General features: G+C 50.4%; 1 protein-coding gene across 1 annotated transcript in view; it reads right to left on the bottom strand.

Moving 5' to 3' along the window:
- The window catches only part of FCHSD2 (FCH and double SH3 domains 2), a 100,735-nt gene extending 83,731 nt beyond the window's left edge, over nucleotides 1–17,004 (bottom strand). Inside the window, exons 1-2 of the mRNA XM_015852530.2 lie at nucleotides 16,980–17,004; nucleotides 12,145–12,244 (exon numbers count right to left, since the gene is read on the bottom strand). Coding sequence (XP_015708016.1) covers nucleotides 12,145–12,244; nucleotides 16,980–16,998 — 119 coding nt within the window. The 5' untranslated portion in view covers nucleotides 16,999–17,004. The remainder of the gene's footprint in view (nucleotides 1–12,144; nucleotides 12,245–16,979) is intronic.
- Nucleotides 17,005–17,714: the final 710 nt, after the last annotated feature.

The raw sequence follows: 17,714 nt of genomic DNA on the forward strand, positions 1-17,714 counted from the left end.
ACATTTGCAGCTGGGTGGGCCACGTTCCCATTGCTTTAAAAGCACAGGGCCAGAAGAAGCACCCCACGAGGTCACCCACATCCCAAACTGCTGCCCATAGCAGAGCTCTGTGACTCACTGCAAACAGCCAGCTACATTTCCTGCCCGCGGGTCCGCCTGCTCTCAAGGGATGTGTCCAGGCCATCTCACGACTCCTAAGCATCAAATACTTACAACATCAAGAATCGCTGCTTGCTGAGTCAAGAAACAGAGCAGTTCTCACTGCCATGTCCTTGTGTTGCTCTACATCTCTGCTCCTCTTCTGCTGCTGCTGAGGATTTACAGCAGCTCACCAACTGCCTCCAGTTCAACATCTCAGTGCTGCAATTACAGTTATTCTATTCCTGCCACTAAAACTAATCATCTTGGGCAGCTTTGCTACAGTTTGCCCTTTGGAAAGTTTACTTGTGAAATACCCACTTAGATGCAAGATAAACTACACTATAGGAAACTTATCTTAAACGTAAGTGTTGGTATTAAAGGAGAAAACATTTTGACCAATTTATTATTGATGGGGCATCCACAGCCTCCTTGGGCAACCTGTTCCAGTGCATCACCACCCTATGGGTGTAAAACTCCCTCCTAAGATCCAACCTAAACCTCCCCTGTCTCACTTTCAAACCATTCCCCCTTGTCCTATCACTGCCCACCCTCATAACCATTCCCCCTCTTGTTTATACACTCCCTTTCAGTACTGGATACCCACAATGAGGTCTCCCTGGATCCTTCTCTTCTCCAAGCTAAACCAGCCCAGTTCCCCCAACCTTTCCTTATAGCAGAGCTGCTCCAGCCCTCTGACCATCTTTTAGTATTAATACTCATAATTAGTTATTGCAAGTTTCAGTTTCAAGCACGCTTTTAGGGCATAAAAATGCTCTGATCCACAGCACCTACGACAGCTGACTCTCACACCATGAAATATCTTCAACCTGTGCCTGAACAAAGGTCCTCCAGCAACAATACAAGGCTACATGAACCAGCAACGTGCTCGCCATAAATCACATTACTGTACACTCTGAGATTAGGATGAGTTGCCATTAGCAACAGAAGCATAAAAAAAACCACCCAACAATCAATTCTGTCAGTATATATAGAGAACGATGCTGGTCTCTAACACAGGAGTGCTGTCAGCACGTTGTCTCAGGAACGTAGCAGCAGCCACAGCACTACAACAGCAGCTCTTCCCTCTCACACGTGGATCTAAAGGGGAACAAAGAACCAGAACGATGCTGATAAGAGCTAATATTTCATCCAGCCCCTATAGAATAAAGGCATGTGATACCGAGAGAAACCACGGCAAGTCTTTACACCCATAACTTACAATCAATGTGAATATTGGATTTCTAGCTTAAGCTTATTGAAAATGATTATTTTGCTTTAAATGGGCAACTAAGCAAACAGAGGAGAGACAAGTGAGACAAGGGAAAAGGCATTTTCCCTATGGTTTATCCAGCACAGACTCACCATACTGAAGTTATCTGGTATTCTTTGGTCTATTTAGGAAAACACTGGCACACTGTAACCCAGGGAGGATACACCAGGGATACGCCAACGTTCTTTGATCCCCATCGGCTTCACAGCTCTGTGATGAAGCCAAGCCCCGTCTCATTGCTCAGGCAGCCTCCTTCATCCTGGAGCTGCAAAATGTTTGGGGAAGGCAATGACAACATCGCTGCTGTTACCTGACTCATCTGTCACATCGTAGGAATCCCGGTGGTGCCACCCAGCTTCATTACAAATAGCTCCTTTCTGCCTTGTTTTTTAACTCTGCCCATCTTAGTGGCCTCCTCTGGACCCGTTCTGAGAGCTCTGCTTCATTCTTGTAGCGGGGACTCCAGGCCTTTGCCGTACTGCAAATCCCCATCCCCATCTTCAGAACCCAACCAGCAATAGCCCCTACACTGGGGTCAGGCTACACAAGCAGAGCACAGAGGTGTTCGGAGGAAACACCTCCCGGGCTGAAAAGTCCTTATCATGGTCACAGTAAGTGTTATTAGCTGGACTGATGGGGAAGAACACGGCATTAATCAGCAACTAGAGAACCAAGAACCCTTGGTAAGTGAAGCCAACTTGTCAAGGAAGATCAAAGCTCAGTGTGCTCCACAACCTGAAGAGACATCAACAAGCTCACTCAATGGAGATCTGAGCACTCCTTTAAGAGTAAAGGAAAGATGAGACTGCCCAAGTAACCAGAAAGGAAATTACACCATGAGCCTTGAATCATTTCCACTCTGTTGTCATCTCCATTAAAGCCTGTCTGCAAATGCACCAGTGCTGCTGGCTTCCTGATCACTGAGCTCAGTGAGGGGCTTCCACCTTCCTGCTTCCTTGCTCTGCACCATGGTCATAGAATCATAGAACTACCCAGGTTGGAAAAGACCTTGAAGATCATCAAGTCCAACTGCAGCCTAACCAGTACCGTGACTCTAAAAACCCTACACTAAATCATATCCCTCAGTGAGGGAACATAGCGAAACACAGCAACCCATAGAGACAAATAGCGACACATAGAGACCCATAGAGACCCCATAGTGATCCATAGTGTCCCATAGACACCCACAGAGACCCATAGAATTACCCAGGTTGGAAAAGACCTTGAAGATCATCAAGTCCAACCACAGCCTAACCAGTACCCTGACTCTAAAAACCCTACACTAAATCATATCCCTCAGTGAGGGAACATAGCGAAACACAGCAACCCATAGAGACAAACAGAGACACATAGAGGCCCATAGAGACCCCATAGTGATCCATAGCATCCCATAGACATCCATAGAGACCCATAGAATTACCCAGGTTGGAAAAGACCTTGAAGATCATCAAGTCCAACTGCAGCCTAACCAGAACCCTAACTCTAAAAACCCTACACTAAATCATATCCCTAAGTACCACATCCAAACGGCTCTTAAACACAACCAGGGATGGCGGTACATCCAACTTCTGCACCACCACCATCCTGCTTTATATCAACATATAGGGTACATACCCACATCTTAAAGCAGTGCCACATGGAGAGCAGCTCCATCTCCAAAGGGACATACCTGCTCTATGCCAGTTCATTTCCATAAGAGAGCTCTGGGAAGAGCTCTGTCAATGGAGCAGCAGCACAGAACATCAGTGTGGCAGAGAGCACAACTCAGTAGAAGAGTGAGAAGATAAAGAGGAAAATGAGAAGTAGGACCTGTTTCTACTTAGGTGTTGGCAGGCAGCTCTATGAGTTCCATGAAGAGCCATCTCCTTCCTTCCTCTGTCAGAACCACTTACAAGGAGAGAATGGGCCCAAGGTTTTCAAGGCCTGATGGGAGACAGGAGCAACATTCCCTTCTGATCCTGAAGGTGGATTTGAAGCAAATCCAGGAATTCAAACGTTAAAAGGGAATTCGACACAATGCATGAGACACAAAATACACACAGGTTCCAATTATACCTTTAGGTAAAAACATAAAAACCACTTCAGATGGAGAAGCAACTATTGTATTCTTTGAGTCCTGGGTGCTTCTAAGAACAGAGGCATCTTTCTGCCTGTAACAGGGTCTGTGGTCAAAGCTTTACTTTCTTGTTAACTCAAAGTGCTGCCATGCTCTAAATGCACCGGGGGGGTTGCAGAGCAGTGGTCACAGCACTGAGCTTGCCAGGGAATACAAGAAGCATCTGGAAAATGCTCCCAGACATATGGTCTGATTGCTGGGAGATCCAGCATAGAGCCAGGAGTTGGACTCAATGATCATTACAGGTCCCTTCCAAATCAGGGTGGCAAAAACTGACCTTGCTCTGAGTCATGAAACCATCCCAGTAGAGCCAGCTCTGATGGTACCAGCCCATCTCCTGCTCTTCTCCACAGCTTGCCAGCACAGGCAAGGGAAGAGAACCTGGGCCCAGAAATCAGGTAGCACGATGGATCATGAGCCAGATTTGGGGCCAACAGCATAAGAAAGACATGGAGATCTTGGAGAAGGTCTAGAGAAGGACCACTAAGATGGTCAGACGGCTGGAGCTGCTCTGCTATGAGGAAAGGTTGAGGGAACTGGGCTGGTTTAGCTTGGAGAAGAGAAGGCTGCAGGGAGACCTCATTGTGGGCATCCAGTACTTGAAGGGAGCATAGAAACAGGAGGGGGAACAGCTGTTTGTGAGGTTGGGCAGTGATAGGACAAGGGGGAATGGTTTTAAAGTGAGACAGGGGAGGTTTAGGTTGGATCTGAGGAGGAATTTTTCCCCCAGAGGGTGGTGACGCACTGGAACAGGCTGCCCAAGGAGGCTGTGGATGCCCCATCCCTGCAGGCATTCAAGGCCAGGCTGGATGTGGCTCTGGGCAGCCTGGGCTGCTGGTTGGTGACCCCTGCATACAGTAGGGATTGGAACTGGATGAGCATTGTGCTCCTTTGCAACCCAGGTCATTCTATCATTCTATGATTAACACAGCAGCAGCCTCTCTGGCAGCTGCACATCTCCACCTCCACCTGGGGATGTCTAAAGTAACTCCAAAAGAAAAGACAATGCTGGCACGGAGGGGAAGGGAAGAAAGAAAATGTTTACAGCCACATGAGCGAGATGAAAAGGATGGAGAGTCCTCTATCAACAACCCCGATGGCCCGAGCCACAGCAGGCGCTGTTTACAGAGCCTTTGTGTAGGTTATGCTGGAGAGGCTGAAAGCGCTGTCTGCAAAAAATGCTGAAAGCGCTATTGGCAGAGGCTGCAAAACCTGCAAAATAAACCTTTTCCCACCAAACAAGATGAAACAAATACAACAAAATGCCATAGGAAATTAAGCCAGGCTACACTGATGGTGTCTGGAATGATAAGAATGCTTTTCCTCTTCCCAACTGAGCTTTATCGTGACGCTGGCAGGACGTCCTGGACACCTCCAATTCCCCCTGCATGGGGCTTTAGAAGTAAGAGCCTGGATTAAACGTACTTAGATGCTCAAAAGAAAGCTCTCCTTCCAGGATCAACCCCAGGATTTGGTCCAACAGAGCTGTTTGTTCCTTCAAAACCTGCCTGTGCTGTGTATTCATAGAATCACAGAACGGTTTGAGTTGGAAGGGATCCTTAAAGTCCACCTGGTCCCACTCTGCAATGAACACCCACAGCTCCATCAGTGCTCAAACCCCATCCCCTGACTTTGGATGTCTGCAGGGATGGGACACCACCACCTCTCTAGGCAACCTGTGCCCTTAGTGCAAACAACTCCTTCCTTATATCCAATCCAAACCTCCACTCTTTTAGTTGGAAACCATTTCTCCTTGACCTATAGAGTCCAAGAGACATGAGCATGGTTACACAGTGATGGTAAGGCAGTTGGGCAGAGTTACTCAGCGTTATAACTGCTGCTCTGCTGGAGCTGGACTAAGTAACACCATAGGGAAAATGATGGCCAACTTCAGGAAGGACCATGATCACAACCCTCTGCAAGCTGAAGAGTTCACTCTTAAGAAGTCTTTAGTCTAAGCTGAAGTCTAAGCTGAAGTATGTTCTGTATCAGGCACCAGAAAGCCTCTTCTTATGGTCTTCCTAGTCACACACACCCCAAGGCACAGGGCTCACCACCAAGGCAAGTTAGAGCTGTCCTGAAAGCCAAACCTAGAAGCCCAAAAAGGGGAAAAAATGTCTTCATTTCCTTTCTGATGGATGTAAGAAATGAAGTGCTGCTTTTTGAGACTGCTGCTTTTGTTCCAAAATAACAATCACCAAAAATAAACCACCATCAGCCCAACCAAGAGCTGCTGCAAAAGCCGCTCAGAAATAGTGAGACAGGAGATCTACTATATTTTATACGCCCGGGATTAAAATGAAATAAAAATAGGAGTGTGGTCCGTTTCTCAATTTCACTGTGCCAAGATGGCCACAGTGTAATGATTCAAGCCTATGTTTATACTGAAACCCTATTTTTTTTTTTTGCAAGCTGAAAACTTGGACTTCCACACCCAGTAGGCAGCATTTTTTAAGTGCATTCCAAGCTTCCCTCAAACAGTTCCAGTCAAAACATCACCAGATTTTAATGCCGTCAAGAATGCGAGCGTCTCATTAAAGGACTGCCTAATTATAGGTAACGTGCCCAGACCACAGACCCTGTGGCATCGTTACACAGAATAGCATTCAGAAGTAACACTACCGACTTGTGAGGGGAGCTCTGAGATCTCTGCAGCGTGTTACAGCGCAGCAGCAGAGAATTATGCTGCCTGTCTTCAAGTAATTAAGAGCCTGGAATTAAAACTCACAGTGCTCCAGCAGTCGCTGGTGGTGAGAAAGTGCAGCCCAAGAGGAAAGAAATGCCACCAAGTCTGAAGAAAACTGCAAGATTTAAAGGGGGGAAATAAAGCTTGCAGGTTAAGGAGTCTCATGCAAGGAAAGCCTTTCCAAGCTAGACAAACCCAGACAGCTTTCCTGAGTGTTCCCCCCTTTGTAAGGCTGCAAGAACCTGCTTTGGCAGGGGGGTTGGACTCGATGATCTCTAGAGGTCCCTTCCAACCCAACTCTGTGATTCTGTAATTCAGAACCTGCAGAAGGAAACGCTGCTCCTGGTTAAATAGAGCCAGGAATATCAGCTGCTGAATGGAGTGATGGACTTTGGAAGAGAAAGGAAAGGTGATGATGAAGGACAGTGAGCAGTTCTTATGGAGAGCCTTCCCAGCTGCTTCAGAGCTGATCAGGAATTAGAATAGAAAAGCCATGATGAGATTCCCCCCTAACCAGAGGGGAACCAATCTGAAGCCCAACTCAAGAACATCCAGATGAGCAGCATTCCCTGCAGCTGGGACATGGAAGGGCAGAAAGAGAAGGAAACCCTCACTCTGTATAAGGACAGGAAAAGCAAAGCACTCTGATAACTTTCCAGAATCCATTATGGGATCCTAATATATAGGAATGTCTGCACACATACATAAATACATATTCTTCATCTCCAGCCACTTAACATTTAGCAGCACCAGCCCTGCTCTGACAAGGCTGCTCCCCAGCGCAGGGCACTAAGTGAGCTGGGTAGTAGCTGCCATAATAGATTAGTTGTATTTAAAACCAGGACCATTATTGGCTCCTACTTCAGTAAACTGACTCCCAGCCAGCATTGCCATAAACCTTATCACAAACCTACCAACAGCACTGGTGCAATCACAGAACTGCAGCCACGTTCCACTGAAGAGTGCAAAGTGTATCCACAGCAAAAGGTTACGTGCACTTTATTAAGCTGAGCAAACTCCAGTACATTAAATGGCAAGTTAGGAGCACAAGGAGCTAAATAACTAGAAATACATATTCATTCTTAAGGTTATTTTCCAGTGTGCACTGCTCACTTGGGTTCATTGTGACAGGCACAAGGCAGGAATGAAGTACAGGGAATGGTTTTAAACTAAGGGATATAGTTGAAGGGTTTTAGTTTTAGGGTTTGAAACTAAGGAATAAAGGGGAACGGTTTAAATTGCTTTCAACTGTAGGCTAGGGGTAGGTGTTAGTTGCGATCTGTAAGGAGAGTTTTACACAGCAGAGGTGTGACTGATTCAATGGAATATGGTTCTGTCAAGGAGTCTGTGGATGCCCGTCAATCCTGCAGGCATTCAAGGCCAGGCTGGATGTGGCTCTGGGCAGCCTGGGCTGCTGGTTGGTGACCCTGCACACAGCAGGGGGTTGGAACTTTGAGGTCCTTTTCAACTCAGGCCATTCTATCATTCCATGACTGACCACACGGCTGCTCCATCTCAGCCAGAAGACACGCAGTCTTTACATCTAATTCAACACAACCATACAGTCAGTTGACTCCAAGTGATGAAGCGACAAAGGATCAGCACATCCAGACTGCAGAAAGTTTGCTAAGACTCAAAGCAGGCGGCCCTTCCAGCTCTGTGATTCCTAAGACTGCAGCCCTTTCCTTCTGCTGGAGCCTCAGGGTGCAGACTTACCTCCAGCCACCACAGGGGAGATGAGCTGGAAAGGGGCTGAGTGCCCTCACCCACCTGGCTGCCCCAGCACAGGAATCCTGGCCCTGCAGAGGCAACACAGACTTCAACATGGATTAAAACTGCAACGTAACCACTGGCAAAGCATGAAAGCAAAGAAATGATTTGAAAGAAAAAGAGTGTTTTATGACTACAATTGCAAAACCTGTAAAGGCACACGAAGTTCCTTGGAAAACGAGGCCCTGAAACGACGTGCAACGTAAAGCTGCTTTCAGGTGAATGGAACACAGACAGCATAGATTACAGATGTATGGACTGGAATCCCAGTGTGGATCAGGTGGAGCTCTTTACAGCTCTGCAGACACACAAAAGCTATTCCTATATCTCAGCAAACTGAGGGCAATTTCACACCACTGCACGTGACCTATTGATTATCACCAATCAAACAACGCAATGTCTAAAAGCAGAATAAGACATTTGAGAACCACCAGCACCTCTGCTACAAATCCAGCCATTCCAAACCCACTTGGCCATTGGGAACGAGATGAACTTGCTGCCAAGACACAACCAGGTGTGCACAGAGCAAAGCACTTGCAGCCAGGGAGAAGCCCTGAAGGACGCCTATATCACAGCAACAAAGCTCAGAGCCTTTTCCCTCTGCAAAGCAAACTCTGCCACTGTAACAGAGCAGAAATACAATCTCTGTACTGAATAAAAGGACATGATGGCTTCAATGAGCTACAGAAGATGCCATGCCTAGAACAGCGCCAGCTGAATCACTTGCTCTACCAATTCCCCAGTCACCAAGCATGAAGCAATGTGAACACAATGAGCCAAACAGACACGATCAACACAGAAAGATATTTTTAAACCTGCTGGATAATAGACTTCAAACACACATTTTTCATTACAGCCTTGTCAGGTCATACAAAGATACTCCAGCTTCGCTGCTACTGAGCTGTCACAGAGAAGGGGAAACGTAAAGCAGTTTGTAAAGCTGCAACAGATCTTACAATCTTTGTGCATATCACAGTTATACGTTGTGTCACAAGTCCGAACCCCAGCAAAGCTCTCAGCAAAACTACCTCCACGTTGCTTTGTCGAGTTCTAAGCATGCTCTCTGTAAGCAAAACGCTGCCTTTCTTCTCGGCCTCCATGACCTGAAGCTACATCCTTGGCATGTTAAACACTGTATTATCAGTGGGGGGAAAAAAAAAGACATATTTTAGATGCAATTAAGCACGGTGGTTTGGTGTACGTACAGCCCTAAGGAGACAAGCTATCTGCAGAGGGGTGGAGAGAAGCCAGTTACACCTGTTTGCCTCAGCCCTGACTGCGAAGAATCCCATAGGGAATAAACAGCACCGGGCTTCATCCTCTCCAAATGACACAGTTTAAACCATCCAACTCTAAACATTGAAAACAGTGCTGGGTTTTGGAAAAAATATCAAAGCTACTGGAATGAAAAGTATGTTTAGGATCTGGTTTGCTGCCAAGAGTCATCTGCCTCTACTATAGCAGACAATGGGCGCGTTTCAGTGCAACTTCTAAGAGAACTTTGTGATCTTTTCCTCGCATCCCTTCTGCATTACAGCCATTTGAAGTTCTATACAAAACCAGAGTGAAATGATATGAAGAATGTCATTAAGAGCATTAAAGCCCTGAGAAGTGCTTTGGTTTATAAAGGCTGTACATAGGATTTGACTGCTGGCACATACACACCAACATACACGTTTCTAAGCCAGAACTCTGCTGGTCCCTCCACCCTCATTCTGGGCTACTCGAACAAGTCAAGGAGGTGATGGAGCTGCCATATCCCATCACACAGCTCCATGTTTAACATGCAAATCCATACACTGATACTACAAACAATGATGCTGAACAGACCATGCCTGTTTACTGACCACCTTAATGAATTAAATAATCCCACCTCTTAATCCAAAACATCAACGTTTACTAATTAACATTCAAAATTGAGTTAAAATCAAAATAAAGCATTCTGAGCCAATGCTTTGAGGTGTTTTGCTGTGCTAGGACCCACAATGCTCACGATACCCATCTGCAGGAAGGTAGAATGAAGGAATTACAAACATCTGAGAAACAGGGGGAAAAAAGAGGAAGGCAGCAGCTTCACTGTTGAATGCTGGAAGGAAGAACCACTCAACAACTGGTCTGCTCCAAACAGAGAGACCAATCTGCTACAGCCAGGCACCCACTGCCACCTCTTTTGTTAATAGACAACTTTTATGTTAAAGGACCATAGAATGGCCTGGGTTGAAATGGACCACGATGATCATGTAGTTTCAACCCCCTGCTGTGTGCAGGGTCACCAACCAGCAGCCCAGGCTGCCCAGAGCCACATCCAGCCTGGCCTTGAACATCAAGTTGTTCCTCAGCTGAGCACCAAAAGGGCTCAATCTGAAAGGCTGCGGGATGCTGGGTTCAGTGTTGGTGTGATTTTCCTCTGTGATCATTCAGCTCCATTTCAAACCTTTGGGAGCCTCCCCAGTGACCAGCAGTGGCACATGGAGCAGGGATGCACAGCCCTAGAGGGTCATTATTGGTGCAGGGGGGGGGTTGCTCTCTTTATATAGGGCACCCTTTAATCACATCACACTGCCAAGTTTTGCACATGAGTGCCCACAAGACACAACAAGAAATGAAGGACATCCCCATGCACGTCCCTGGCTTTAAAGCAGGAAAAAAATAGGGTCTATTTTTAATGCGAGCTTCAACGTTTCTCGTCTGTATATAAAAGAAAGCGGCTCGAAATAAATAAACCTACACGAGATGACCCACGTAATGGAAATAATCTCAAGTGCCACCATAAATGACACGTGTGTTATCGATTGGAAGGCAAACATGAACTGAAATAGCAGTAGGATGTGCTCTGCTTTGGTGAATGGGAGGTGAGGAGGCTTCAGCTCGTATCCCCTCACAGCACAGCCCTGCAATCCCACCTCCATCTCTGCATCATGTAGGAGACCTGGTGAGCAGCAGAAGCCTGAATGCATGGCAGCACACAGCAATGCAAAGGGCACACAGACTGCCCCCCACCACCCCCAGCAACCTGCAGCTCCCACAGCCAGCTGGGGGTCTCCAGCTCCCCCTCCTATATAGCAAAACATCAGGGTGCAGCCTTCCAAATACTAAAGAAACCCATCGAAATATAACAGCACAGGGCTCGAAGACTTTGTTACATACCATACAGCAACCAGCAGCCCTTCCCCAAACCCACAGCCTTAGTGCAGCCAGCCCAGCATCACCGCTCCCCACCCTCCCCAGCACCCAATGCAGGGCTCTGCATCCAGCCCTACCCAGCACCTTGATGCCTGCAGACCTCAGCTCTGAGCCCACCTCCCCTTCTCTGCATAACCCAGCCCCAAGCAGCCCCTCCGCCCCACCCCTATATCCCCAGCCCCTATTCACACCTCTCTCCCCACCACCCCTATCAATGTGCCCCCAGGCCCACTCAGCACCACTGTCCCCCCCTCACCACCTGCTTATATGAGCCTCAGTTCCAATGCAGACAAAAACCCCAGTCAATTCCTATCACAAACCACCCCCCACATTGCCTGTAAGCCAACCAAACGTAACCCTAAACACCAACCAATCTCAATATGCCCCATCCCAACACACAACCAGGATCCTAACTAGCCCCTAGGCTCGCTCAGGACCCCCCCCCACCTGCAATGGACACACAGCCTCACATCANTTGATGGCTCGTAGGTTTTCCCTCCTGATCATTAAATTATAAATGCTAATATTTTCCTGTTTCTGCTAAGAAAAAGAACCAAACAAACAAAAACCCCCCAAACCGATCCAGTTAAAAGCGCTGCTCAAAGCTCTTCGTAGCAAGATGTAAATCATCAGTGGCTTTAAAAGATCTGTAACAATTTTAACAGCCTCTCACAAGCAGTAAATCAAAGTCTCCATCTATTACATAGCGAAATGCTGCTGAAAAGCCCAATGCTTTCGGTATGTTGTTTGGGAGTTGTTTTTTTAAACACTTCCCCTGTAGAAGAGAAGGAAAAAAAAAAGCATTTGCATTGTGTTAGCTGCAGTTATAATTTCCAGCTGTGTCAGAACTTGAACAGCCTGAAAGCAGGAAATCCAAAGAGGAAATTCCATCGTCAGTTCCTGAAGTTTTGTAACTCCGACGTTCTTCCAAAAACTGGATCCTGAAGGAATCCTGGTAGTGCTCTCTGTAAGCCTTACCTGATATCCTCGAGTAGCTCACATTCTGCCTGATGCTTGGCCTGCAGCTTTGTCATCTGCTCCACCTGGATGTTCTTCAGCTCCTGTGTAACTTTCACCTACGAACAAACAAAGAGCATGTATATTTGTGGTCAAATCTCGACAAGAAAAGCATCATTCCTTTCCCTTGTCTGCTTTGAAATGGCACATTGCAGTGGAAGGTTGGGATGCAGCACTAAGAATGCAGTTCTACCCTAAGCAGTGATAATAAAAGCTGGATTCAGTGCCTGTGCAGGATGACACCACACACAGTGAGGCTCCCAAACATTAAGGGAAGCGCCATTTGATTTCAAAAGGCGGAAGGATGGTTTGTGAGCAACAAAGGGCTTCCACCTGCAAAGAAAGCTTGGAAAGAAATGGGCCAGAAGGGTCAAAATTGGCAGCACAGCCACATTTATAGCACTTAAGGTGACAGCAATTGTAGGACAGCTTAAGACAGCTCAAACAGAATGATAGAATGGCCTGGGTTGAAAAGGACCACGATGATCACGTAGTTCCAACCCACTGCTGTGTGCAGGGTCACCAACCAGCAGCCCAGGCTGCCCAGAGCCACATCCAGCCTGGCCTTGAACATCAAGTTGTTCCTCAGCTGAGCACCAAAAGGGCTCAATCTGAAAGGCTGCGGGATGCTGGGTTCAGTGTTGGTGTGATTTTCCTCTGTGATCATTCAGCTCCATTTCAAACCTTTGGGAGCCTCCCCAGTGACCAGCAGTGGCACATGGAGCAGGGATGCACAGCCCTAGAGGGTCATTATTGGTGCAGGGGGGGGGTTGCTCTCTTTATATAGGGCACCCTTTAATCACATCACACTGCCAAGTTTTGCACATGAGTGCCCACAAGACACAACAAGAAATGAAGGACATCCCCATGCACGTCCCTGGCTTTAAAGCAGGAAAAAAATAGGGTCTATTTTTAATGCGAGCTTCAACGTTTCTCGTCTGTATATAAAAGAAAGCGGCTCGAAATAAATAAACCTACACGAGATGACCCACGTAATGGAAATAATCTCAAGTGCCACCATAAATGACACGTGTGTTATCGATTGGAAGGCAAACATGAACTGAAATAGCAGTAGGATGTGCTCTGCTTTGGTGAATGGGAGGTGAGGAGGCTTCAGCTCGTATCCCCTCACAGCACAGCCCTGCAATCCCACCTCCATCTCTGCATCATGTAGGAGACCTGGTGAGCAGCAGAAGCCTGAATGCATGGCAGCACACAGCAATGCAAAGGGCACACAGACTGCCCCCCACCACCCCCAGCAACCTGCAGCTCCCACAGCCAGCTGGGGGTCTCCAGCTCCCCCTCCTATATAGCAAAACATCAGGGTGCAGCCTTCCAAATACTAAAGAAACCCATCGAAATATAACAGCACAGGGCTCGAAGACTTTGTTACATACCATACAGCAACCAGCAGCCCTTCCCCAAACCCACAGCCTTAGTGCAGCCAGCCCAGCATCACCGCTCCCCACCCTCCCCAGCACCCAATGCAGGGCTCTGCATCCAGCCCTACCCAGCACCTTGATGCCTGCAGACCTCAGCTCTGAGCCCACCTCCCCTTCTCTGCATAACCCAGCCCCAAGCAGCCCCTCCGCCCCACCCCTATATCCCCAGCCCCTATTCACACCTCTCTCCCCACCACCCCTATCAATGTGCCCCCAGGCCCACTCAGCACCACTGTCCCCCCCTCACCACCTGCTTATATGAGCCTCAGTTCCAATGCAGACAAAAACCCCAGTCAATTCCTATCACAAACCACCCCCCACATTGCCTGTAAGCCAACCAAACGTAACCCTAAACACCAACCAATCTCAATATGCCCCATCCCAACACACAACCAGGATCCTAACTAGCCCCTAGGCTCGCTCAGGACCCCCCCCCACCTGCAATGGACACACAGCCTCACATCACAAATCACAGCCCCAAAGTCACACCTAAAGCCCTCACCCCCAGTCCCACAAACCTGCCCTGAATGCCCTTCAGCTCCAAACAGAGCCCCAAACCCCCGGCTCACTCCCACTCTCTCCCCCACCCAATATTTGCCTCATCAACCTCCCCATCAGGGACCCCCATCCCACCCAAATCCCCTTCAGCTCCAACAACCTTCACCCCCCAACGCTGCTTCAAACCCCACTCAGCCTCACCCCCACCTCACGGCCCCCACCCAAGCCCCATCCCACCCCACAGCTCCATCAGGTCCTCCCTCAACCCAAACGCACCACACATTACTCCCCCACCTCCATATTAGAGCCTAAAATCCCATCTCAACCTCAACCACCCGCCCCCCAAACACCGCCTCAATCCCCCACCACCCCCCACCATTCCCTATCTCAGCCCCCACCACACAAACACAGCCCCACATCCCTCAGATCCCCGCCCACCCAAACCCACCACACATCCCCCCCATCTCCTTACAGAGCCTCAAAGCCCACTCAACCTCACCCCCCCCACCCAAACACCGCCTAAACTCCCCCCACCCCCCTACCTGCCAACACAGCCCCACATCGCACACCCCACCCAGCCCCACATCCTCAAGTCTCCCCCACCCCAAACCACCCCTAGATCCCCCCAGCCTCCTTATAGAGCCTTTCAAAACCCACTCAACCACCCCCCCACCCAAACACCGCCTCACATCCCAACCCCCCCCTCCCCATTCACATTCAGCCCCCACCACGACCACCACCCTATTCCCACTCATCCCCCCCACCCCACACAGCCCCACATCGCCTCAGTCTCCCCAACCCCAAACACACCCCATATTCCCCCCCCCCTCCTTACCGAGCCTCAAACCCACTCAAAACCTTCCCCCCACCCACCAAACACCGCCTCAATTCCCCACACCCCCCCTCCCCATTCTACTTCAAGCCCCCACCACGACCACCCCCCTATTCCCACTCCAACCACCCCACCCCAACACAGCCCCACATCGCTCAGGACCGCCGCCACCCAAAACCCAAACCCATATCCCCCCCTCCTTACAGAGCCTTCAAACCCACTCAACCTCCCCCCCCCAAACACCGCCTCCAATCCCCCCACCCCCAACACCAGCCCCCACATCCTCAGTTCTCCGTCAAACCCATACGCGGCCCCACACCACCACAACCATATCCCCCCCCACCTCCTTTAAAGAGCCTCTAAAACACCCACTCAACCTCAACCCCCCCACCCCAAACACCGCCCTCAATCCCCACACCCCCCACCCTCATTCTTACATTCAAGCCCCCACACGACCCCCCCCCCTATTTTTTCCCCCACTCAACCCCCACCCACCCCAAACACAGCCCCACATCCCTCAGTCTCCCCACCCAAACCCAACCCATATGCCCCACCCCCTTACAGTGAGCCTCAACCCACTCAACCTCCCCCCCCCCCACAAACGACCACCTCAATCCCACCACGACCACCCCGCCTCCCCACATCCCTCAGTCTCCGCCAACCCCCACCCACGTGCCATAATCCCCCAGCACCCCATTATCCCCCCACCTCCTTAAGAGCCTCAAAAACCCCAACTCAACCTTCACCCCCTCCCCCCAACAAAACGCCTCAATCCCATTACTCTTTCCCCCCTCCCCAAATTAACCTAATTCAGCTCCCCACCACGCCCACCCCCCTATTCCCACTCAACCCCCCCCACTTCCAACACAGCCCCACATCCCTCAGTCTCCCCCACCCAAACCCACACTCACATATCACCCCCCATTAAACAGCCCTCAACCCCACTCAACCTCCCCCCCCCCCCCACCAATATCACCGCCTCAATCCCCCCACCCCAAAGCAGCCCCACATCCCTCAGATCTCCTCAACCCATACGCAGGCCCCACACCCACCCCATATCCCCCCCCGTACCCCACATTCCCCCCCACCTCCTTACAGAGCCTCAAACCCCACTCAACCTCACCCCCCCCACCCCAAACACCGCCTTCAATCCCCACGCACCCCCCCACCCCATTCCCACTCAGCCTCCACCACACACAGCCCTACACCCTCAGACTCCCCCACCCAAACCCAACCCCATATCCCCCACCTCCTTATAGAGCCTCAAACCCCACCAACTCACACCCCCGCTCCAACACCGCCTCAATCCCCACCACCCCCCCACCCCAACAAGCCCCACATCCCTCAGTCTCCCCAACCAAAACGCGGCCCGCACAACCGCAAGCTCAGGCCCCACACACCACCCCAGATCCCCCCCCACCTCCTTATAGAGGCCTCAAACCAAACCAATCTCATACCTCACCCCCCCCACCCCAAACACCCACGCCTCAATCCCCACACCCCCCTCCCCATTTCACATTCAGACCCCCACCACGACCACCCCCCCTCACTTCCCACTCAACCTCCCCACCCCAACACAGCCCCACATCCCACCCAGCCCCACATCCCTCAGTCTTCCCCCCACCCCAAACCACCCCATATTCCCCCCGCACCGTCCTTACAGACCTCAAAACCCCACTCAACCTCCACCCCTCCAACACCGCCTCAATCCCCACCACACCCCCAAACCCCAACACAGCCCACACATCCCTCAGTTCTCCGCCAACCCAAAACGCGGCCCCCACACCCACCTCAGCCCCATACCCACCTCCAGTATCCCACCCCTCCAATCCTCTTACAGAGCCGTTCCAAACCCACACTCAACCTCACCCCCCCCCACCACCAAACACGCGCCTCAATCCCCCCCCCCCCCCTCCCCATTCACATTCAGCCCCACCACGGACCCCCCCACATTTCCCAAACACTCCATCCCCCCACCCCAACCCATCCCCGCCACCCCCTGTATCGTCGCTATCCCTCACACTTCCTCGGCGGTGGCTGCATTGTTGCTTGCTGCCAGTGTTGTTCCACATCATTCCTCCCCCCCCCCCCACCCCGTCACTCAGGCAGCAACGAAGAGAGGGTAGCGGGAGGCCGCCCGCTCCCCTCCCGCTATGAGGGCTGGGAGAAACGAAAGGGGAAGGGAAATGGGAACACAGCCGAGGTTTAATTTCAACGGTTCCCAACGGGAAGGATTGAGCTTCGAACCCCGAGCCGCGGCCCTGAGGAACGCGGTGAGGGGAAGGAGGAGGGGGCCCCGGCCGGGGCGGGAGGGCGGCGGCAGAACGGCCCTCGCGGAGCGCCGCGCGTTGAGCGGGAGAGTGGGAGGCAGGTATGATGAGGAGGTAAAGATGGGATGACTAGAGCGGCCTACATAGAGATGGAGGGATAGAGAGGAAGAGTGGGGGAGGACTAGGAGGAGTGCGCCGCCATGCGGATGGGAGGGGGTGAGTGGGGGTGTATAGGAGTATATAGGGATATATAGGGGGATATAGGGGATGTATAGGGGTATATTGTGGGTACACGGGGCGTACACGGCACGTATAGGGGGTGTATAGGGGGTGTATGGGGGTGTATAGGAGGTGTATAGGGGGTGTATAGGGTGTGAAGGGGTGTATGGGTGTATAGGGGGTGTATATAGGGTGTATGAGGGCGTACTAGGGGGTGTATTTAACGGGGCGTAATAGGGGTGTATGGAGGTTCGTATTACTTTTCTTTTC

Source organism: Coturnix japonica, chromosome 1, assembly GCF_001577835.2.
Source record: "Coturnix japonica isolate 7356 chromosome 1, Coturnix japonica 2.1, whole genome shotgun sequence".
NCBI lineage: Eukaryota > Metazoa > Chordata > Aves > Galliformes > Phasianidae > Coturnix > Coturnix japonica.